Source organism: Mirounga leonina, unplaced genomic scaffold, assembly GCF_011800145.1.
Source record: "Mirounga leonina isolate KUSES-001 unplaced genomic scaffold, KU_Mleo_1.0 Mir_151, whole genome shotgun sequence".
NCBI classification, from domain to species: domain Eukaryota; kingdom Metazoa; phylum Chordata; class Mammalia; order Carnivora; family Phocidae; genus Mirounga; species Mirounga leonina.
Window position 1 is genome coordinate 35,062,658 of NW_023270377.1, and position 23,143 is coordinate 35,085,800.

General features: G+C 41.6%; 1 protein-coding gene across 1 annotated transcript in view; it reads left to right on the top strand.

Moving 5' to 3' along the window:
* Positions 1 to 275: 275 nt before the first annotated feature.
* SATB2 (SATB homeobox 2) overlaps positions 276 to 23,143 on the top strand; it is a 186,539-nt gene continuing 163,671 nt past the window's right edge. The window contains exons 1-2 of the mRNA XM_035007450.1: positions 276 to 337; positions 4,685 to 4,912. Coding sequence (XP_034863341.1) covers positions 4,744 to 4,912 — 169 coding nt within the window. The 5' untranslated portion in view covers positions 276 to 337; positions 4,685 to 4,743. The remainder of the gene's footprint in view (positions 338 to 4,684; positions 4,913 to 23,143) is intronic.

Genomic DNA, 23,143 nt, shown 5'->3' on the forward strand with positions numbered 1-23,143 from the left:
TTAACAATACCGCTGTGTTGTTTTTATAAGAGTGTGACTGAAGTCCCATAATCATGCTGTTGACATAAGCATGTGAGGTTAGCGAAGTGATCCTTCGCAAAATGTAAATGAAGATCTTCAGACAGTGGTGTTTATAAAATAGCTCATTAATGACTTAAGATTGAATCGCTCCAACCATTCGCATCATCAGATATAATAATAGTGACGAATCAGACAGGAAAGATCCTGGCTAAACCATTTGCATTTTTTTTCCAGAAGTACTGAAGTCCTAATATCACCATTTCTTCTAAGTTCCTGGACACTGATCCGGAGGAGGATTCTGCAGTTCAACACCAAGGTAAGGAAAGAAACAGCATTATTATCGTTGTTAAGATATTTATAAGAATTGCGCCTCTCCCCATTTTGAAAACGGGCTCAAACTTTGACAGTGGTAGTTGCCTTTTGCAAAACCCCCTTCCCATTCCGACGTGAAAGTACAGATTAAAAAAAAAAAAAGTTTGTTGATCAAACTTACAGTTTGTTTCTTTGCAGCCAAAAACCTTTTAGCTACCACCACGAGTTGGTTTACTTGAGCCACTTTGTTCTCACAGACTTGGAATTGTTGCATTTTCTCTAACCCGTTCGTTCAGGGAGGTAGGGGAGATGGGGTTTGGGCAATAAAAAAACAAGGAAAGGAAAATGCTGCCTAAAACTCCCAGGGTGGCTCCCCGAAGGTTTACTATCAAGCTTGCTTCCTTTCTCCGCTGGGCTCCGACCGCCTCCCGGGTCGCCACGGGCTGCTTTGGAACTTGGTGGGCGGCGCCTGGGTGCGGGGGTTCTCCGGGATCTGGGCGTTGAGACTTAGGCCGGGGCAGGTTTAGTTTCTGGGACCCTTTCTCTTCCAGAGGCTTCCTCGCCTCCCAGGCCTCTGCTTTTGAGGGGATGACTGCGCGCACGCCGCCCACCGGGTAGGTGCGGCGAGTAGACGGCGGCCTACCTCCGGGCACACTAGGCTGAGGCGGCTTCCCGCAGTCTGTGCACCGGCCCGAGATTTCCAGAATTACCCCCGAAGCGCGTTTCCCAAAACCGAATTTAGTTTGGCCCTCTGGCGCCGCCGTACAGCCAATACTTCTTAAGGGGGACCGGCGGCTCAGGCAGCGAGATGGTGGGGAGTTCTCCGGGTCCAGGGGTTTAGGAAGGAGACACAAGGTGCGCGGTAGAGACTGGAGGTGCCGCCAGCAGAGGAGCTTCACCGGCCTCAAGGCGGGCTGGACGCGTCCTCATTTTCTCGCCACAGTTCAGGACCAAGAGTGTAAGCCGGCGCCCCAGGCGTCTTGCGGGGGCCGCGGCCCCTACCCACGTGCTTTTCTTTAAGGAGGTCCCGCGCCCAAGCCGGACCTTAGGGACAAAAGCGCGGCCGGAGCTCGGCCTGCTCCGCTAGTGCCTGCGCCACCTTAAATGAGCACCGCGGCTGGAGTCGGGCTGCGGGCGGCTGCGGCCGCGGGAGTCGGCAAAAGTTTGTGGCTCAGTTACACCATCGCGGGACCTGCTGTGGACGCCCCCGCGCGGCCTCCCCCGGGACGAGGAGACCAGGTCCTCACCGCACACTCTGCCCGTACTCGAAGCCTAGTGCCTGAGCCGCTTGGGGTCCCAGGAGTCCCAGACCCGCAGCTGGAGGACAGGCAGCCCCACCGCCCTCATTGCCTCCGCGTCACGGCCTCCAGGCGGCCCGGGCGGAGCTGCTCGAGATGTCGCCGGCGCTGCGAGCGCTCCAGGGACGTCATCCAGGGATGCCCCCCGCCCTGCGCCCCCCACGCAGCCCCCTCTCCTGTCCCACCCGCAGCCCGGCGGGTAGTGCTGGTACTCCTGCCACTCAGGACACCCGGGCTATTGTTCTGGACCCACGGCCGCGCCGGCTCTGAGGGAGAAGCGGCCTTCCCCGCGCGCGCTGCGGCGCGGCGGGCCCGGACGGCCGGCTCCGCGCGAAGGGGGAGCTCACAGGCATCGGGAAAAGTTGCTCGGAGGGGCGGAGGCGGTGGGTGGTGGGCGGAGGCGGTGGGTGGGGGAGGCGATAGCCCTCCTATCTCCAAAGTCGAAAGTACTCGGCGCAGTTAGAAGAACCGGGAGCCGAGGCAGCCGCGGTTGCCTACTGCGCGTCGGTCTGCGCCTCCGCCGGGAAACGAGGCAACCAGCGCCTGCCTTGTCGCCGCCGCCTCCGCGCCGGGACGAGTGCGCCTCGGGGCCGGGCGAGGCGGCCGCGCCCCGGACCCGCCACGAGGAGGAGGACCAGACCCGAACCTCAGCGCCCGCCTGCACCGCGGCGCACCCACCCGCCGGCCTCGGCCACCGCCTCGCGCGGCACTCGGTTCTCTGCCATCGGTCCTCCGCCGCCCGACGCGCGCGGTCCTCGCCACACCGCTCTGCTACAGCCGACTCTCCCCTTCCTCCTCCACCCTCCTCCCTGCCTCCCACCCGCCCCTCGCCAGTCCCTCTGCCTCCTCCTCAGCCCCGCCGCTGTTTGGGTCGCCGGGCTCACAGCGATTGATTGATTGATGTTTAATTTCCTGCCAGGCGGGGCCCCCCTCCCCCCGCAACCTCCCCAGCCCTCTTCCCCGCCCCCCACTCTCCTCCTTCATTGCGGTGGACCAGTCTGGCTTGGGTTTAGATCTTCCCCCACCAACCCCCATCCCAAAATAACCCAGAGACTTCCCCTACCCCCACCCCAAATTATTATTTTGAAGGCGCTAGATCTGGGGACGGAAAGGGGGAGGGGGAGAAATCGGAAACCGAGGACAACCCAAAAGGACTCACTTTGCCTGATGACTCAACGCAACTAATAATCATCTCCCTCTCAGTGTATCTCTCTCTGCGGCTTGTCAGTGAGTCCGGCTCCGGCTGCTGGCGGCGGCGGCCGAGAGGGGAGAGGCTGGAGGTGACAGCTTGGGCGGCCGCCGCGTTTCCTCCCGCGCGCGGTCCCGGGTCCCTGTGCCTTCTCGGCTCTCGGTGACACCGGCCCTAAGGCTCCGGCCGCGCCTCCTCGCGAACTAGCAGACCTGCGAAGCTGCAGCACCGGCCCGCCTCCGCCTCCTCCCAGTCCTCAGCCCTTTCTCTCCAGAACGGGTCTCCTTCCCGAAGGTGTGAAAAGGCTTTTTCAGCCTCCTTCTCTCTTTTCCCCTCCTCCGCCGTCTCCTCCCCCGCTCGCTCGGGTGCCCCTTTGGAGGAACCCTCCTTTCCCTCTCCTCCTCCTCCCCCTACCCCCCCCCCATCATCATCATCATAACAACCATCTCTGCACTAGAAGACACCCTGACCCAGGACCTTAAACGTTAGGACCTGGGAAAGAGGAAAAGGGGAAGGAGTAAAGAGGAAAGAAGCCTAGGAGAACACTGCAAGGCAAAGCACCAGAAACTTTCCACCCTGGATTCTCTACTTTTGCTCCATGGACAGAGCCTCAGCCAGCCAAGTTACAGACAGACCGTGAGCAGTAAGTACTCAGGGCGAGGACTCCCACTCCAAGCTCGGGAGTTCGGGGAAGCCCCGGGTCCGGCTAAGTTCCCTCCCCGCAGCTCTCGCTCTCTCGGACAGCGCTGCCGAGGGAGTGCGGGCGGAATGTTCGCCCGCAGCCCTCCCGCTCGGTCTGCGCATCTCTCGCATCTCTCCTCTCACCTCCCCTCTGCCACCCCCACCTTGTCTCCTTGACACGCGGCTTCTCCCACGGCGAGAGCGCCCGCGAGGATTCCTAGCGCACTTTGCTGTGCCGGGTTCCTGCTTCTCGGGGATGTCAGTGACAATGTGAGTGCCGTTTCATCAGGTGTTTCCTCCTCTTCCGCCGCCCCCCAGATATCCAGGGCTGCCGAGACCTGTGGGTTCCTTGAGGAGCGCGCTGCCAGCCAAGAGACCCAGAGGAAAACTTTTTGGAAAAAATTTTAAATTGGGGTTGATGAAGTCTGCTCCTTAACCTAATAATTTAAGTGCTTTTTGCTTTTGTGATTTATGAAGAGCTTTTAAAAAATCACTTAGGATCGGAAGAACATAAGAACGTTCCAAAATAATAACGATTGTAGCCCCCGCCATTGTGATGAAGGTTATTCTGGAGAGTGTTCTGATGAATACCTCTAAATGTTTTTGGATGCTCATGAGTTGGTTTTGTGCAAAGTGTGTTTGTGTCTCAAGACTTGCTGGGTAAAGGTAAAAAGCGGGGATTCAAGGAGTCCGTATGCCAGGCCTTTGGCTCCTGCCCGCCATTCACAGCACATTCATCATGTGGTTAATTCGGTTTCTTATGGACTTGTGTACATCCCCACCCCCTCTTCGAGTGGGTGAGATGGCTTTTTATGACGTTCACTTCTTCCGCAACCCTGACCCCCACACGGCGAGGCTGTCTCATCCGAGAACGGCTTATGCCAACCCTGCCCCAATGAATGGGCCACTTCTGGGCGCCCCTGGGCGCTGGCCTGGTGATCGTCACCGAGAGCTAACTCCTGGAGAGCGACCGGGCAGTGTCGCCGCACCTCGAGCTTCCTTTGGGCCGCCCAGTGTAAGGTGTGGACCCGCTTCCCGGCTCGGGCCCCTCAGGCAGCGTGGGAGGAAGTTTGTGTGGCTGTGGTGCAGCGCTCTGCCACTGGCCTGAACGTCTATCACGTGTGTGAGCGGTTTTCCCTCTTTTTTTTCCCTCCCCCTTCCCTCCCCCCCGCCCCCTCCCTAGGTCCCTGCGCGTTTTATTGCGACCTGCCGGTGGGAACTTTGTCTCCGAGTCGGAGCAGCATGGAGCGGCGGAGCGAGAGCCCGTGTCTGCGGGACAGCCCCGACCGGCGGAGCGGCAGCCCCGACGTCAAGGGGCCTCCCCCGGTGAAGGTGGCCCGGCTGGAGCAGAACGGCAGCCCCATGGGAGCCCGCGGGAGGCCCAACGGCGCCGTGGCCAAGGCCGTGGGAGGTAACAGCCCGGAGCGGGGAGGCGCGCGCAGCCCCGCGGCCCCGCGGTAATGGCCCGGGTGTCAGGGTTCAGGTTGATTAGGCGCTGTCGCGGTGTAGGATTACAGGAAGTGAATTCCAGGTTGCCAAATAATGCCCCGGTCGCCTCTCATCTGCAACTGGTAGCTTCATCTAGAGTTAAAACAAGAAAGTGGTTTACCCAGAGGGTGGCATTTTTTGGGCACTTTGCCACTGTGTGCTGAGGTGTTGGCAGGTTTATGTCACAGCCAGCTAACTGTTTCTAGATTTTCCTAGAGAGCTTTTTAGTGATTTAACTCTTGTGCTTTGCCTCAGAGTATCTGTTGTAGAGATGAAGTTTAGGTGCGATCGCTTTTGTGGACTAGTTTTTAATGCTCAGGAGCAAGAGTGTTGGTGTTACTTTGTAGGTAGGACAGTGCTTCGAGATAAATTAGTAACAACTGGGAATATTTCCTGCCACATTTCAAGTAGGAAATAAAGAATCATGCATCTGTCAGGCCCTTAGAGGCTTTAAGGTCACCGTTTCTATAAAGTCATATGCATTTGTAACTTTGTTATGAATCCTAGCACAACAGGTAAAAATAGCAAAGTAGTCTTAATGGCTACATGCTGTTTACCTTTCCAAGAATTTAATACTATTTAAAGAAAAGCTTTTGTAGATTTTACTACTTAAACACCACTTTTCTTTTAAAGTGATTAGGAAAAAAATTTAGAAAATAAAGATACATAAGAAATGTAAACATTATTAAAATATTTTGAGGCTTACGCCATTTGCTTAGTTGTTTTCTGCATATAAAATGCACAATTCAACCTGGCATGCAGTTTTTTTGTGTTTGAGATCAATCATTAGTTTAAATCTTTTTTTGCTTCTAGAGGTTTTTTTCCCCTAATATTTTCAGCAGTAGCTTATTTAATATAATTCTTTATATTAGCCTGCCTGAAATGATGCAAAACCATGGCAAAACTTAATGATAAGCTCCAATCCCATGTTCTAAATAGCCATAGTATGTATTTCAAAGTAAAGACTTAAGTCTAAATGTCCATGCCTTTTTAAAGAGTTAAAACGGACATTTTATAAAATAACACGTTTCTATTTTTACTTGGTTTGCTATTATTATTTCTTCATGGTAGACATTCAGAATGGTTTGCCTTAGTTCCTTATATTAATCATCTCCCTTGAGAAGCACTCATTCTCACCATTTCTAAAGCTTTAAAGAATTATTTGGCTATACATTATGGCTTACGTGCCTTTTATTTTACGGACTTAAAGATATACTTCAATGAAGCAAAAGAAAACTTGAGTTCTGCGACCCACTTTTTAAAAGTGGTGTTTATGTGTTATCTTGAGACTAGAACAATAACTTCAGACTTCTTGTAACATCTTTAGTGTATGCATATAAGAAAGAAAAATATATAGCGAATATGATAAAAGCAAGTGTAAGATGATATAAGTGCTGATACTATTTGATTGAAAAACTGGGAAATCCCTTGGAGGAGATGTGTTCTCGAAGTGGCCTTATGCACATAGAAAAAAACTTGGACTTGAAATTTTGGTTTCTTTCTGAAGACCTACTAAAAAATTCACTAAATTGAAAGAAGTCTATCAAACATTTTAGAACGTAATTGTTACCAATGTGATTCCTTAAAATAAGATGTTTTTTTTTTTTCCTATAGCATATCAATTTCGTTGACCAGGGATACCTTTTGTATAAAATAGTGGTTACGTTTCTTATTTTCTGAGATTATGATTTACATTTGACCACTTATTATAAATTTGATATAAAGCAAAATTAAGTTTTCAGGAGAATGGATTTGTTTCAACAAGCTGCTTTAGTCATTTTTCTGAGCTTTAATTTAGTAATATCAAAGGTCTTATTAGTTGCTTTCCAAACTGAAAATAGATGTCATTAGTTTGTCTCAATAAATACTACGTATAATAATAGTAAAGTGGTTAAAAGAGTTCACATATGGTGGGTTTTTTTAAAGAAAGATTTTGTGGGGTGCCTGGGTGGCTCAGTCGTTAAGTGTTTGCCTTCGGCTCAGGTCATGATCCCAGGGTCCTGGGATCGAGCCCCGCATCGAGCCCCGCATCGAGCCCCGAATCGGGCTCCCTGCTCAGCGGGAAGCCTGCTTCTCTCCCACTTATCCTGCTTGTGTTCTCTCTCTGGCTGTCTCTCTCTGTCAAATAAATAAATAAAATCTTTAAAAAAAAATAAAGATTTTGTTCTACATAGCATAATAGATTATTTGGAAAGATTTTAATTTAGAAAACTTTAAAATATAACAACTTAGAACATAAAATTTTGACAGTGTAAAGTTTTCCATTGAATGTTAATATTAGTTTTGGGGTTGAAGTTTGTATAGTTTCCTACTGTACATTGAGATGGTAATAATTTCATTTCTTTGTAACTTTTAATCATGTGTATAGATTGGAGAAAAGCAAAGCCTTTTAAAAAGTATACATTTTAAATTTTAAAAGAATGTTTAAAATACATATCTAGTTAGCAGTTCTTTGTAATTGAAAGGTTTTTTGGAATATAGAGTAAATATAAAATAGATTATATTTCTCTTACCCTACCTTCCTTTGTTTAAGTTTTCTTTGTGAAGCAATATAATAAGCTAGACAACTACAAAATACTTATAACTATCATTTATTGCCATTTTCAGATATGTTGTAATCTTGTCAATGTTGTAAAGATGGTTATAATAATTAATGTTTTAAAAATAGAGTTCAAAATTTGGGAGGATGTATTTGTTAATCTTTAGTGATTCTCTTTCTTAAAAGCTTTGCCCCTAAAAATAGGGGAGATCATTAAGTTAATTGGTTGCCCAATAACATGGCAGTTTATCTTACTATTTTTGATAAACAGTGAGGTGAATAAATGTTTCTGAATGCATTGGTTGCAATAGTGAATTCTGTTGCCACGATTCCACATTTTTAGAGAGAGACACTTTGGTATGTTTTTTGATGAGAACGTGTTTGTTAAAAAAAAGAGAAATTATTTTAGTGTCTGGATTTAACTAGTTGAGGTGGTAGATACACTATCACAGTCTTCAAGGTTGCGTTTTAATAGGGGACTTAAAAGTTAGTGTGTTGTTTACAATGTGGTTAGCTTTAGAAGACTATTAGAAAGTAGATCAGTTTTGCTTTGTCTTTACAACACTTTCTAGGATGTTTTTGTTCTTATCTAAGTAGTGTGTTTTAAAGCATGTATATAATAAAATAAGTGCTCAGATGTGTATGACAGTCAGCTTTTATAGAAGGTCCCCAGGAAAAAAAAAAAAAGGCTAATATCTCTTTAAAAAACATATGAAGGCTGGGAGAGAGTTTAGAGCAAGCAAGAGCACCGTGGTGTTGACAGCTTTATATCCCTGCTGGGTAACATTCACTTACTAGAATTGGCGTCCCCTCTCAGCTAGTAATTCACTCCATAAGGATTTTGAAAAAGGATGATTAATGGTGGGGAAATTTATATTTGTGAAATTGTTGATTAAAACTTACAGATCTATTTGAAGATTTAGAAAAAGAGAAGATTATTAAGGATGACGAAAATAAGAATCAGATGATCCTTTTTGCCACCATTAACATAAGTACCTAAAATGTTCTGCTGTGTGTAATGCTTCAGCCACGAAACGTACAGCATAAAATGAAAGTGATGCCAATCAAGTTTCCAGAGGAAGCAAGGCGTTCTGCTTTCCTCCTGGACTGCTGAAAGGCGCTGGCCAGTTGTGCTTTAATAGCAATAAATTATTGTGCTTCATTCATTGTTAACACAAGCATTTTCATTTTTAAATGTTTGGCTTAAAGAAGAACTTTCAGACAGCTTTATTTAAACTGAATGAACAGCGCTTGAGTATACCAGATGGTGTATTTGCTGATAGGAGGCATTAAACATCAGAAATCTTTTTGATATTTTTCATTTTTCTATGAATTTTGATAATTTTTTGGTGTTAAATGTTCTAGATTTTAGGGGAAATGAACACTGGGAATATCTTTTAAGGATATTTGCTGTTTTTGAAAAAAGTTTGCGTTCTTTTTGAAAAAGAATTTTTTAAAATAATGATTTAATTTTGTTGAGAAATTGCTTGTTAAAGTTACCTTATAAACTAGTTGACCCAAAGTCGGCCTATTCTTCTTGCTAATAGGCAGCCCTTTGAAGAACATAACTGTCTTGTTACAAGGGGGAAAAAATCATTATGCAATACACACTGATGTATTCAAATAGGGAAGCAAATGTGATCACGATTGTTGGGCAGGGCCTCATTTAGAGCTGAACATTGTCTACAACAACAGTTAGTTTAATTGTCTACATGTGGAACATTTCCTTTTAGATTAAAAGAAATGCAGTTCAGGTCAGGTGCAGTCACCATATTAGCAGTTGTAGGGAGACATTTTACTTTTTGAAAGGAGTGCAGATATGAAAGAATATAGATATTGACATATTAAAATGTATAAAATACTTGGAAATTTAGAAACATATTGTCAACCTGGGTAAAATGTCAAAAACTCATTAAATTCATTTTAGCCAAGGATAAACCCCATTATGCTTGTAGGGAGGCTTCAATGTTATTATTTCAAAAGAGAAAAGATTGTATTTCTCTTTTACATTCTACTTTTTTTTTTAAGGGTTGAAGATCTTTTAAATAGAATGAACTTAGGCTTTGGGGTCATCCAACAATCTAGCATGTCCTCTGTAGTTTTGCTGAGGTAGAAAAATAGCCCTTCTCTAAAGTGTTTTTAGTCCTTGGCCTGTTATTAAAATAAAGATATACTTGGTTAAAAAAATATATGCAATGGAACATACACATTAAACAGAACATAGGGTATCCGCCCCTCAAAGTCCTGAGCATAATTTGATGTTTGAAGTAATTTTGGAAGCCTTGTGTTCCATCAACAGAAACCCACTGACCATTATATATTCAAGATCATCTGCAATGAAATGTGTGTGTATGTGTATGTGTGTTGGAACTACATAGATGTCCCTTAAGGCATCTATTTTTTAACCCCTGTAGAAAATAAGCAATATAATCCTTTCCCAGGGGGTTGTGACTAGTAGAATCACTCTGTAAATCTTAGATATCTTGTATATATATTATTATATTTATGTATATATAAACAGACTTATTGTCATTTATTAAAGATCTAGGAATATGAATTTGAATTATTTTAAGAATGTGGAAATTAGTTTTATTCCAGGCAAGACAGGGTAATTATTTGGTATATCTGGCAAGGTATAGCTGGTAAGCGATCAAGTTTGATGGTTCTACTTTAATAGTTTAAAACCTTTATTTTCTTTTTTAAAAAGAATTCAGTGTAGAGACTCTATATGCATATATAAAAAAGACATTAACAGGGCTAGATGAATTCCAAATTGTATTATTTTTTTAGGTCTTTTTAGAGTAGGTTTCTGTTGAGATAAAAATGACCCATTTCTTCACCATTAAAAAAGTTTCTTATAACTAATAATCTCACATTAGGTGCATAAAATATGTTCATAATTTGTCTTATTTCAGAAAGCCAAACTTTATCCTACATAGCATGTAAATTAACAAAAAGTCCTTTATATTCTTTTATCTAATAAGTCGGCTTTTTAAAAAAAAAAACTTACGTAACTAATGTGTGGTAACAGTACTTTTTGCTATCATCCTTATATGAATGCTGAGGTACAATGGCATTTTGGAACATATTTAAAGATGGAGCATTTGACAAAAGTTGTATGTGTAACAGTTTGTCAGTGAAAAGTGACAAGTGGTAAATGACAAATGAAATGTTGGCATCATCACTCTTTATTTTGATAAAAATGTCTCAATTTGCAGTGATATAATACTGTTTCATATTATTTCATGAGTTGTGTGAGATGCATAAGGGGAATTTAGATTTTGTGAACGGAAAATTAGCAGCCCAAACTCTTTTCAGAAGCTTTGGCAGCATGGTCCCTGTTCCCTCCTCCCCCCCCCCCCCAAGAATAAGAACAGCAGTGAAATATTGGATGTAACCCATACATTTTAACTCATTATTTTGAAAGAAAGAAAGGAAGGAAAGAAAGAAAGAAGTGAAAATGGTTTCAAGTAGAAGACCTTTATGTTTAGCTCGAAAAATGAAGAGAGTGTGCCTTTTAGCTTCCATTCTTTTCTTTATAGTGATTTTAAAATGAGTGATTTCCCTCTGCTGACTTTGATTATATGGGGCCTTTCTCACTTCCAATCACCACTGCTCTCTAGCATTAATTTAGGGTGCCAGTAAAGAGAGTTGTGAATTCCTTTTATTTTAAAGTGCAATAGAGGGTTGAAAATGTCTATGTGTTAAAAATGGATTTTTATATACAAAGGATTCATCATCCTCCTACTTACGGGTAATGTGATAGATATTTCAGAGTCCAAGTAGACGGCCCTGAGTGGAATTGAGGTATGAGTTAAAACAAAAACCAGTTGAGTACTTACAGATTTCCAAAAAAGCACAGACATGGCCTCTATAGTGTGTTCTTTTCCATTTTCTGAAGTCACATTGGTTCCCTTATTGTCAGTGATCAGCCAAACATTTATTTTCTTCTTTTACATGAAACAAGCCCTACAAGCACCTCATGCTACACAGCATTTATGTAAAAATGTTCCATGCAGGAGTTTTCAAAAGCATGGAACTCTATCTATGTAATTTTTTGTTGTTTTCAATTAGCAGAATTGTTTTGCTGCTTAATAGCAAGTGCTTTTAAAATTGTGGCAAAATCAGTATAATGAAGTGAAAGGCTACATCAGAAATGGTCTTCTACAACTTGTATCTTTTCTTCCCATTTGCAGAGTTTTACTTATTACAGATTTTTTAAGAACTAGGTAAAAATGACCTAATATGGAATAAATGTGCTTTAGATATATAATTATGGCAATGGGGTTTATGGGATGTATTTTTTCCATTTTTCATTGATGTGTGTACCTTTAAAACTTTAAAAATAAACTAGTGACTATTATAGTTACTAGTTTGGCAAATGCTTAAAATGAAGAAAAGACTATTAATAGAAATTTTAAGAATTTGAACCTTGCAATAAAGTTATCAGCAAATTATGGCAGCTGTATTGTAGTAGTAAGAATGTTCTTTATTTGTGGTTATGACACATTAGGACAGTAAAACTCTGGGGGGAGTAGATTTGCATTTTAGTTGCTCACGATAGAAGGCAAATTTGGATCTTTCCTTAACTAGTTGTCTTATCATTGGAATGGAGTTCTGTCTTAGCACAGTGGGTTATTAAATGATAGCATTTAACATAACAACAGAGATTAAAAAGTTCAGGGGAAACACTGCAAGCTACCACTTATAAAAAAAGTATGCATTTCACACCACAGTAACTGTTTGGTGCCCACTGATGGTTGCACAGTTACTGAAATGTGCCCAGCAGCTCAGTGACTTTATTTGTTGAAGACTTGCACAGATGTGGAAAAAAAATTAATAGAGACTCTAGTTAGAGCAAATGTTTTCCAAAGCACTAAGATCTGACAGAGGTGATTTGCATTTTTCATAGAAACAATTTTAATTTCATCCTGTTCAGCAGAGATATCTTTTTCTTTCTTTAAAACAATTTTTTTTACTTGTTTTTTTATTTGGCTGGAAAGCAAGTTATCAGTTCTTTTATAACTGAATATGATCGATTTTCAAATTTCTTGATTATTCCCTATATTAAAATTGCATATTTTTATTGCATTTGTTCCAGTTCTTTATATGGATAAGGAAAGGCAAAATTGATAGCTTATTAGGAAAAAGCACTCATATCAGAGCTCTTTAAAATGGCAGTGTTTTCAAAACATTATATTTTTTTGGTTAACAGAACAAGAACTTTCTTTTATCATAATCCAAAGATGCTAACAGAGCAGCATGATAAATGTCTCTTTAAGTGTCGTAGTAAAAGAAAATGACTTGCCTTCTGAGGCAGTGGAGAGTTTATGTTGTTTTGGACCTATTTCCCAAGCAGTGATCGAAAACAGATTACAATAACAATTATACAGTCAGAAGATGCAATATCCATTTCTGCTTTAATTGAGTGAAAGAATAATAAAAACATCATTAAGAAAAATGAGGTGGACCTGTCACACGATGTACAAATTTTTAGTCTTGGAGAGGATGCAGAATAACTGAAATGCTTTTCACTTACTTTGTTGCACTTATTAGCTAAAATCAGTTCTGGGAGAGACCATTTGGTTCTTGATCCTCCCTGGGAAGTTGGGAGAGGAGTCCCTGGGAGGTGGTTGCTCAGAAGACAATTAAAAGTGCTCATTGATTTTTGTCTTCGTATGATGTTTGAGAAAGGAAATCAAATTTTCTTAATTCTACCTGAGGTATAACTACCTCTTTTTTTTTTTTTTTAACCTGTGTAAATGGAAGACAAAAGTAGTGAATATTTCTCTTACTACAAACTCTCCCTAGTAAAGGTTTGGTGTGATCCCTGGGCCTGCTGTTCTTTCTCCTCTGGAAGTTATAACCAGGCTGAAGGGGAGAGAGAGAGTTGAAGGTGTATCATGAGTGTACTTATTTCTCCTCAGAACACATGGGGTTGGGGGGACGCTGAGTTTCCGTGTGTGCACATCACTGACATTCACTCAGGTCACAGAGACTGTCAGTTGAGATGCATAGGCTCTGGCCTCCATTGGAAGCCATTGGAGCCATTATTAAATCCATAATCCTTTGCATTGCTGAGCCTCCAGGCCTCATTCCCCAGAGTGGAACTTTCAACAACTAGGAGTGAGCTGGCCGGCAGCAGCCAAAATCAGTGTCTAGTTTTCTTTCACTCTGAGCTATATTTCTTACTCTATTCATAGAAACTGTGAGCTCCTGGTAACTTTGATGATGACAGTGGAGTTAGCTAGACAGTGGAGTTAACCCCTGCTCATTGTGGGTATACTAAAGCCACAAATAATGTTGGCCATCAGAACATTTGGCGCCCAAAGTTGGACTCCGTTGACAGAGTTAGAGGAGAGTATCTCTTTGATCTGTAGCTAAGAATTTTCTTGGGTTCAATATTTAAAAATCTTTCTGAGGATGGTAAAGTGAAAGGAATAAGATAGGCAGTAAACCCTTACTGGCCGAGGTCTCATAATCCCAGAACTGTCCCAAGCATAATCCTCTTTGGAGTGGAATTTATATCAAACAGCTCAAAAGGCTTTTTTTTTTTTTTAATCAGTTCAGAGAGTCTACTTAATAGCACCTTCATTAAAATACTTTTGTCAGAAAAGGGTTTTTCAGTTTAACATTTACATAACCTAACAGCGGTGATGAATGCCACGAGCTTTAAGGGTCTATTAGTGGTTCCATTTTTTCTGGACTTTATAATTTAAACCTAAACATTAATTCTGGGTGGAACTTGGCATAATGTCTTTTTGCCTTGGAGGGAATTTTTGTTGTACAATTAAAAAAAGTTGTTGTTTTTTTTTTTTTTTTCATACAGTCACCTTCTCCATGTCTCCCCTTCCCCAAGTAAATAGCAGTTAAATAGTCAAGGTCTTAAAAGGGCTTATTTAAATTAAGAAAAAAAAAAAAGGATTGATTATTTTAGGTAAATTTAACAGTTTTCCATTAGTTCACATTGTAAACTAGTGCTTTTGATATTAACAAGACCTGTGAGGCTGATAATGCAATGAAAATATTTTTCTTCTCTCTCTCATGTATGAAACTCGTGGTAAAATTTTAAAGAAAATCAAATTTGATGACCCATGAGACTTACAAATCAGTGTCTTACCTTGTTTATTAGAAGGTGAGAGACAAAAAATTCTTTATTTTATGTCACCTGAAATTATAACCTTGACCAGAGGGAAAGAAGTTGGAATCTCACTTTTAAATAATAAAGTGACAGAATATCCCAGTAGTAAGTATTTTGGAAAATTAAAAATGATCTTTTGTGTATGTTAATACTATGTTGGAGTTGAAATATTATATAGGGATCTGATTACAAGATAACTGTGAAATTAAAAACAAGTGAGGAAACCAGCCCTGCAATGACGGATTGTCATCCTCTGAAAACCAGAAGGCATTCCGAACGCTAGTGAAGATGCATGCCGGGAGAAAAGTGCTCGTGGAGTTGAGTGGGGCTAAGCCAGGGTACTCCTGAAGCTTTGTGAGGCGTTCAGCTTCTGAGGCTCCGTTCAGATAAGATTTTGTGCCATAGATGTGGCAGGTGTAGTATTAGAAGACTAACACCCTTTATTATTGAGGGGGTATAAGAGGAACACTATTCTCTGAAAGTAAATTAAACACATTTAAGACCCAAGTAAAGGTACTTTACAAGAGTAACTAAGGTGATCCTGATTTTTTTTTTTCCTTCTCAAATGAATCTTCAGGTAACACTCAGCAAAACTCACTCTATTTACAGTCCTGTTCATATAGTAAGTTTGAGCCTTAAGCACATTTTTATAGCCAACTTATAAACCCCCCAAAACTAGAGCTTACCATTGAAGGCCTGCCAATGCTGTCACAAATGGCCATTAGTTCCCAGGAGACTTTGAGGCGAATAAGAGCCATATGAAAATGCCGTGACTTTGGTAAGAACCATCTTGTTGCATTTGTATTTTTTTGCCACCATGGTAAAACCTTGGGCGGGGGGAGGCGACCTGCGTGTTCAGGATTGATACTGCAAGCTCTCCCATGGAAATGTATAGAATTCCAATTAGCACAGGGTCAGAGTATAAATGTACCTCTTTTCACACTGTTCCAAGTGGTTAGTGGAAAACAAGCTGCAAAGTAATTCCCTTGGCCCCCCAATAAAAAGATTTATAGCAAAATAATTCTCAGCCCCATAATGGGACTGTTGTCGGTTTGTGTTTGATATTTATAAAACTGAAATACAGTCCATGTACCCAAACTAAACATTTATTGTAAACAAGTTAACTGCCAAGAGCTTATATTCTGTCAAACATAATTATATTGAAGATTGATGTATAGCTTGAAAGCAGGTTTGAGGGAGACAGTTCTCTTTACCCAAGGAAAGCCTCTGAGGTGCAGCTCTCTTCTCCCTTTGATATAACTCACGAAGTCGTCTTTCTTGCCGCCAGCCTCTCAGATATACAATAAACACAGGCTCGCTCTTTGAAAACATATCACTTTGTCGATCCTACTTCTGTTAACAAAATAAAGAGATGCATTTATGTTCATGAAAACTGAGGTATAGTTTCTTTCATCGTCTTTATGTAGATGCAGGCAGCAATGGTGCGAAGAGGAAGGGGCCACTCTCACCACGATGGGCAAGGCACCGTGGCCACACTGGAACTCACCCACACATCTAAACCTCAGTTCACCCCAAAAGGAACCCCTTTCTCCTTGAATGCAGAGTTTGAAAAAGAGTCTCAGGCTTGTCTTTTCTGTTATTTTGTGTGGAGCTTGTGAGATTAGATCTGTTTTGAAACTGGCCCTTTGGGGGTGAAACTACATCAATATGCTTGATTTTGTGGCTCAGAAGTTAGAGAGTTAAAGAAATTAGGAATCCAGGGAATCTAGAAGTGGAATCTTTGAGATTGAGATGTTTCATATCTGGGATCATTCCAGATTTAAAAAGGTGCAGTATTCTTCCAGGGCCTTTTGCTTTAATGAAGATAGAAACTTATATTATCTTTCCAATTAAGATTTATCCTTCTTTTTCATCCTCCTTTTTTTTTTTCCCCCCGGGAGACAAATAAATTTCTTTAGGTTTTTCAAAGATAGTTAAAAGCGGGATGACATTCCTCCTATGGCTGGATAGTATCCTTTGGATAACATTAAGGATGAAAATAAGATTTTCAGTGGATTTATATGCTGTAGCTTAAGTGATCTCTTTAGTTTTTTTAATATTAAATTTAATATTCTCTTAGAAATTATATACATTACAAAGGGGATGTATCAGAATCATAAAGTGAAAATACGAGTTTTCTCTGTTCTCTTTTTCTTGTTTAAGTAATTGCTGTAAATTGCACAGGTACGTATATACTTAAAATATCTTTTCTGGGAAGTATTCCATCTGTGGGGACCTGAGTTTCCCCAGTCTGTAGGCTGGGTTTTATTAACTTCATCTCAGTCACAATAATAATATCCTATGTATTGCAATTGAGAGATCTCAGTGTACCCTTAGGGAACTGCAGAATACACACTATGATTTTGACTTTCTTGCTCTCTCCTTGTTCTTTTCTTTCTCTTCTAGTGTCAGCCCTTTCAAGGGCTTGCTTGCTCTTACCTATCAGTGGAGTCATTTGTTGGGTACAAGAATGAGAGTGGCTTGTAGTCATGATGGCTGCTTGTCTAAGCTTGGCTTTGTGAAATCTGCATTCACTTAACAGTGATGACTTTTACACATCTATTAGACATCCCTGCATGTTTTGCTGTTTTGAGAGTAGGATTTCCTTTTGTAAGGAGAAAACCTTTTATTTTTTACTCTAAAAACTTCACCTTTTCAGGTTTTTATTTGATAAAAATCTCTCCACTCTAGTATGATTTCCTTTGGGGCTTTGCACCAGTGTTTGATCTCAATTTTTAATAATTTTGGTGAGTTAAACTCCCCAAAGAAAACATGCTTGTGCTATGAAATATTCCCACTAGAAATCTGGGTAGTCTTGTCTTATTGAGAGCCGAGTGCTTGATTCCTTTATTAATTTCTTGCTAGTGAACCTCAGTACAGTTAACCTTTCCTTAACACTACACTGGAGAAATCAATCAAGGATTTTTTATTTTAATTGTTAAATTAGACAGAATAACATTTAGGCAAATCTCAAAACTGGATATGATAAAGCAAATGTTAATATAAAGACAATTTTTATTGACTCTTTTTCTGACTTTTGAGACTGTAAGTTGCAAATAGCTTTTCCAGAGAGGATAATGAGAATGAGGGGAGCGGCACATACATCTCCACTTAAATACGATCTGAAAAATTATCTCTCAGAGACCTCTAAAATAAAATTTTACATAATGAAGGACAGAAATCTTAGCATTAATGAATTATGGTATAGTTATTTTAACAAGCCATTGAGTCTCAAGACTTTCTATATGCATTTATAACCCACTGTGAAAAGAACCTCAAACATTTAGTTTTGAACTAAGGGATACTTCATGTTTGAACTCCTCTGTGATAATCGAACTTACATTCTACTTTTTTCTTAAAAAAAATTTTTTTTTTTTTTTTTTTTAAATTTCAGGGTCAGTAAACATTTTTGTCTGTCTGATTTAGAAAAGATGTTGCAGTCTTCCAGCGCAGGTACTATAGGACTGCAGACCCGACCCCCAGGGTTCTAGGATGTATACGGTCACAGAGCACAGTACTGCTAGCCACTTGAGTCTTAACACCAACAGACTGCAATGCCTTCCTGGTGATAAACCAACAATTTCTGTCCACAGTGGTCGCACGCAGCCCTGTAGTCTGGCGGACGTTCCCCGGAGAGCATGGAGCAAGCCCCCAAGTCCACTTGTGTGGATTGTTTCTTAGAAAGCTCTTCTTGTATGCTGATGCTGAATGCAATGCAGTGGGCTATGGTGATGTGACAAGTTCAGCTGGGAAGTAATGGCAAAAAGCCAGAGCTGACATCGCCTCTTAATGGTGGTTCTGAATGTCTAGCTAGAATTAGCATTTTGTTAAACTGCACCAACATTTATTTTGGACTTGCTGTAAGTCAGGCTCAGGGCTGGAGCGGGGAGTGAGGGAGTGAGTAAGACTTACCTAAGTCCAGCCCATGTTGGAGAAGGAAAAGGCAGGCCTCTCATTCACTCTCACTGGACATTCCTGACATCAGGGAATTTAGTTCCTTGGGTCAGGCTTGCTATGGCCCAGTTCCCAGGTGTAGCTCGGGCTTTTTTGTTTAGATAAGTAGCCACACTGTGCCTTCTCTGTGCCTGTGAAGTCCTGTTTTGCAGACGGCCTGGCCAACTTGATCCTGCTACCACATTTCTATAAATGAGGAGTATTGAGAGACGTGGAGTTTATCCTGCAGCCTTCAGATCTGGCTTCAGGTTGAATCGTGATCTCTCAGTCTGGGGACAGGCCTGGAAGACCAGAACCCATCTCCTCTCCCTACCACCTGAAGCTCAGTTTGAGCCTTTAGGGTGTTAAGTAAGAGAGGACTAGAGTTCGTGGCTGCCCCACCCCTGGCCTACTTTTGTTCTTATCTTCCAAAGTTAAGATCTGCCTCAGGGGCTGCAAGGTAGTGTCTGGTTTTACTAGACAGGATTCTGAGAATAAAGTATTTCTTGATAATCTTACCTCCCCACCCTACTTCCCTAAAGGGAGAGAGGCATCAAGGAGCGTTATTGTTGAAACTTTATTTGGAGATGTAACCTTGAGTTACAAATAATTGGGTCATGGATGAACGTGAAATAATATTTCTGCATATATATGACTTAATATGCCTTAGAGTAATTGTTAAGCAAATTTTGCCTTCTCCATCATTGTAGGATTAACTGTGTTCCTCCCCCTTTGAACGGCACAGGTTGCCCCTCTCTGTCAGCTCTTGCTTCCTCAGCAGTAAGACTTAAAAAAGAAAACCACAAAGACAGATGAATTAATCCTTCAGAGAACCTTTGTTCGCAAGCAAGGGTCAGAGAGAAACTTTGAAAGTGGAGCAGTTGAGGGGAGCCTAGAGGACCTCCAGTCCACCTGCGGATGGCTCCCTTGCCCCCAGATATTTTTGCTCTCCTGCCACTCCAAGCCTGGTGAAAACTTTTTTTTTTTTTTTAATTGCATTACCTGAAATTCTTTCCATTAGAAGTTAATATAGGATACAATGAGTTTCTTTTACAATGAAAGTATATCTAAGATTAAAGGACTGCTAAACCATTCAAACAGCAAAAGTGTAGCATCTTTTTATCTATTAATCTCTGTGGAATTTTTGAGTTCAGCCCCTGGGGGAATGGGAGGCTGGAGTGGAATGGTGGAATGCGGAGCCTCTGGTTACCATAGCTCAGGAGGTTGGGTGCCTAGGAGAGGACATCAGGGGCAGAAAAGAGCGGAGTAAGAAAGATTTACTTGATCCATCTTGAAATTTTGCCTGGGACCCCAAGAAGGAGGTGAGGGGCACCCTATTCTTTCTTTTTGTTTCTCACTGATCTCGGTGCTCAGACTTGCCTTGATTGTTTTAGGTTGGGAGGAAGCGTCTAGAGGCTAATACTGAAGGTTAATATTGAAGTGACTTCTTGTATGTGACTCAGGGTGTGTGTGTGTGTGTGTGAGAGAGAGATAGATAGAGAGAGATGGAGAGGGAAAGGGGGAGGGGAGAGAGAATGAAGTTTGTTTTGTTCTTCTAATAAATTTGCAATAAGAAAAGACAGTTGCCACCCCTCACTCTTTTCTCTCCCAGTCCTCCCGGTAGACCCTGTATTCACTCTCGGTTTACACGGTAGAATTTGTTTCAGGGTTCTGTGATTTATTGATTGTGGTGGTTGCTAAGTGTGGTGCTTTACTCCAGGTTCAGTTTTATACAAAGAGCAGATATGAGAGGCTCTGCCCTAAAGGCTTTGTAATCTTCAGTTAGCCCTGGGACCTTCTCAGGTGATAGAACCAGATATACTGCCAGCTTCAGGGAAGGGAGTGGGCCCTGTGGCTGCCTTCCTTCTGGAAACAGACTGTTTCAGGAGCCCTTGGAAAGAGGGGAGGAGAAAGGCTGGCCTCCTGTCATAGACTGGCTCCTGTCATTCAGGGGGCAGGTCCAAGAATGAGGGTGGACCCAGGAGACAAAGGGATTGGGGTGGAGGCTGGAGCCCACTGTCACCTTCACTAGAGTATGACTCATTTGAGCCTTTCTTTGTCTGTGAGTGACCAAAGGGCAGCGATTGTGTTCGATTCCTTCTGTGTGCCTAGCACAGTGACTCCCATGTCAAAAGGTGAATTTACTTTCAAGCAATGCATGTCACCCATTGGACTTTGCGAGCAGTGAAGGGGCCTTTGCTAAAAGGCCAAGCCTTTGGATTTTTGTGGGTGTGGGTTTCCAGGTGTAGTTTTCCATTCCCAAGAAAGCAGCGTGCCTGGAGTTTAGAGTTGGCTAACCTGAACGGTTCTCCTTGTGCCTCTCTTGAGCATGTTACTTATTTTCCCATGGTTTGTTTCCTCATTTACTGGATGAGAATAATGATACCCTCTCATGGGGTAAAGGTGGGGAGAAAGATAAAGGTACGTGTGTATGCTAGAATGTGTGGTAAGTTAGCGGGTGCTATGCAAGTGACAGGTTTGTTTTGTGTGACTTTGTGGAAAGCAGTGTAATCCAGTCCTCTAGACCCCGGCCACTGGACCTTCTTTCATCTTTCATTGTTGAGGTGAGCTATCCAGAGCATTACAGGATACTTGTTCCTTGGGTCACTTTCATGCCAGTGTTGTGGCATTTCCTGAAAACTGTTCTTTAAAATGAAGGGAAGGGGGGAAAAAACCTTTCCCTTATTAAAGAAGTTGGATGAATACGGTTAGGAATAAAACAATGGCCTACGCTTTGCTTGATGATGCAGAGATGTCACATTAGATTTTGGAGTTTAACCAATAGTACATCTGTCCTCAAGTCTCCTAAGATCAGGAACACAGAGGAAAGATAACTTGAGGGGCATCCAAGAAATGCTTAAGACAATTGCACAATTGTCTTAGTTATCAGTTTGCGATGACTTTATCCTGTGTCAGGAAAACCATTGTATATGTTGGTGTCGGCAGGTTGCTTAGAGCAGCTCTCCTAGAAATATAATATGGGCCATGTGTATAATTTTAAATTTTCTAGTAGCTTCATTTAAAAGAAGTTAAACAGGTGAAATTAATTTTGATAATATATTTTATTTAACTCAGTGCATCCAAGATATTTCTACCTGCAGTTGATTTTTAAAAATTATTCATGCTATATTTATTTGTTTTTTGCTATTAAATCATTGAAATTGAGTGTGTATTTTACACTTACAGCACATCTCAATTCAGGACTAGTCACATTTCAAGCGTTTAGTTGCCACATGTGGCTAATAGCTACTGTAGTGGGCAAGCAGTTTTAGAGTATAAAATGTATTTTTAATACTTTCACCCTTTTGCTTGGGGCACATTGAACATCTTAAGTAATTCAATGATTATGAGTATCATTTTTATTCTGAAGAAAAGCTTTTTAGTAAGTTTCATGAGCATTGATTATGGACCCTGAAAAAAATTATTGATTCCTTATTTTCCTCTGTATTAATTAATGGTATTAATTAATGGTATTAATACTGATTTTGAAAAAAAGAAAAACAAATAGGTTCCATTGTTTGAGAGCTGCCAGACAACTATTTCACAGTGTTTAATCCTCACAGCAACTCTGTGATGTAGATATTATTATTTGCATCTTACCTGGGAGGAATTTGAGCCTCAGGGAGGTCAAATAAATTACTCGAGCTCACTACAATAGGTAAAGAATGACAGTGCCAGGATTTGATCCAAGAGTTGCCTGCCTCCTTACGCAGAGCTAGTCACCACCACATTTGACCATCTCCCATTTGTCTGTATTCCTATGGCCGCCGTGGTGAAGATTAGGTTGCCTTTATAATCATACACACTTTTTCAGAAATAATGTCACAATGAAAATGACAGTTTGAGCATTGGAACTAATGACAGTTGGGAAATGCATTTTTCTAGTGGAAGGAATCTCCTGCTTATTTTGCCTCAGTGACAACAGAATTCACCATTCATCCCAATTGTCAGAACGACTCTTAATTCTTAGCAAATGGCTGGGACTGTGTGCCTGTCCCTTAGACGAAACTACCTGCTTAACCTGCCACAATTGTAGAAAGCTTAGTGAGGCTTATAATCAAAAGGTTCAAAGTTCCCTACTTGATCATCTGGAAATGGGTCTGTGCTACAATAAAAGAAGAATAATGCCATAAGTTCCAGATATAGGGCTAGAATAAGAGTTTCTTTTTTTTCTTGATCATTTGTAAATTTTGTTGTATAAATACATTTCATTTTTACATTGTTATTCTTTAGCTTTTAATTCTTCCCATTCTTATTTTTTGAATTGCTTTTCAAATACTCTCCCTATCTTTTTATCCACTGCCACTTTTTTCTTTTTCTTTCTTTCTTTCTTTCTTTCTTTCTTTCTTTCTTTCTTTCTTTCTTTCTTTCTTTCTTCCTTTCTTCCTTTCTTCCTTTCTTCCTTTCTTCCTTTCTTCCTTTCTTCCTTTCTTCCTTTCTTCCTTTCTTCCTTTCTTCCTTTCTTCCTTCCTTCCTTCCTTCCTTCCTTCCTTTCTTCCTTCCTTCCTTCCTTCCTTCCTTCCTTCCTTCCTTCCTTCCTT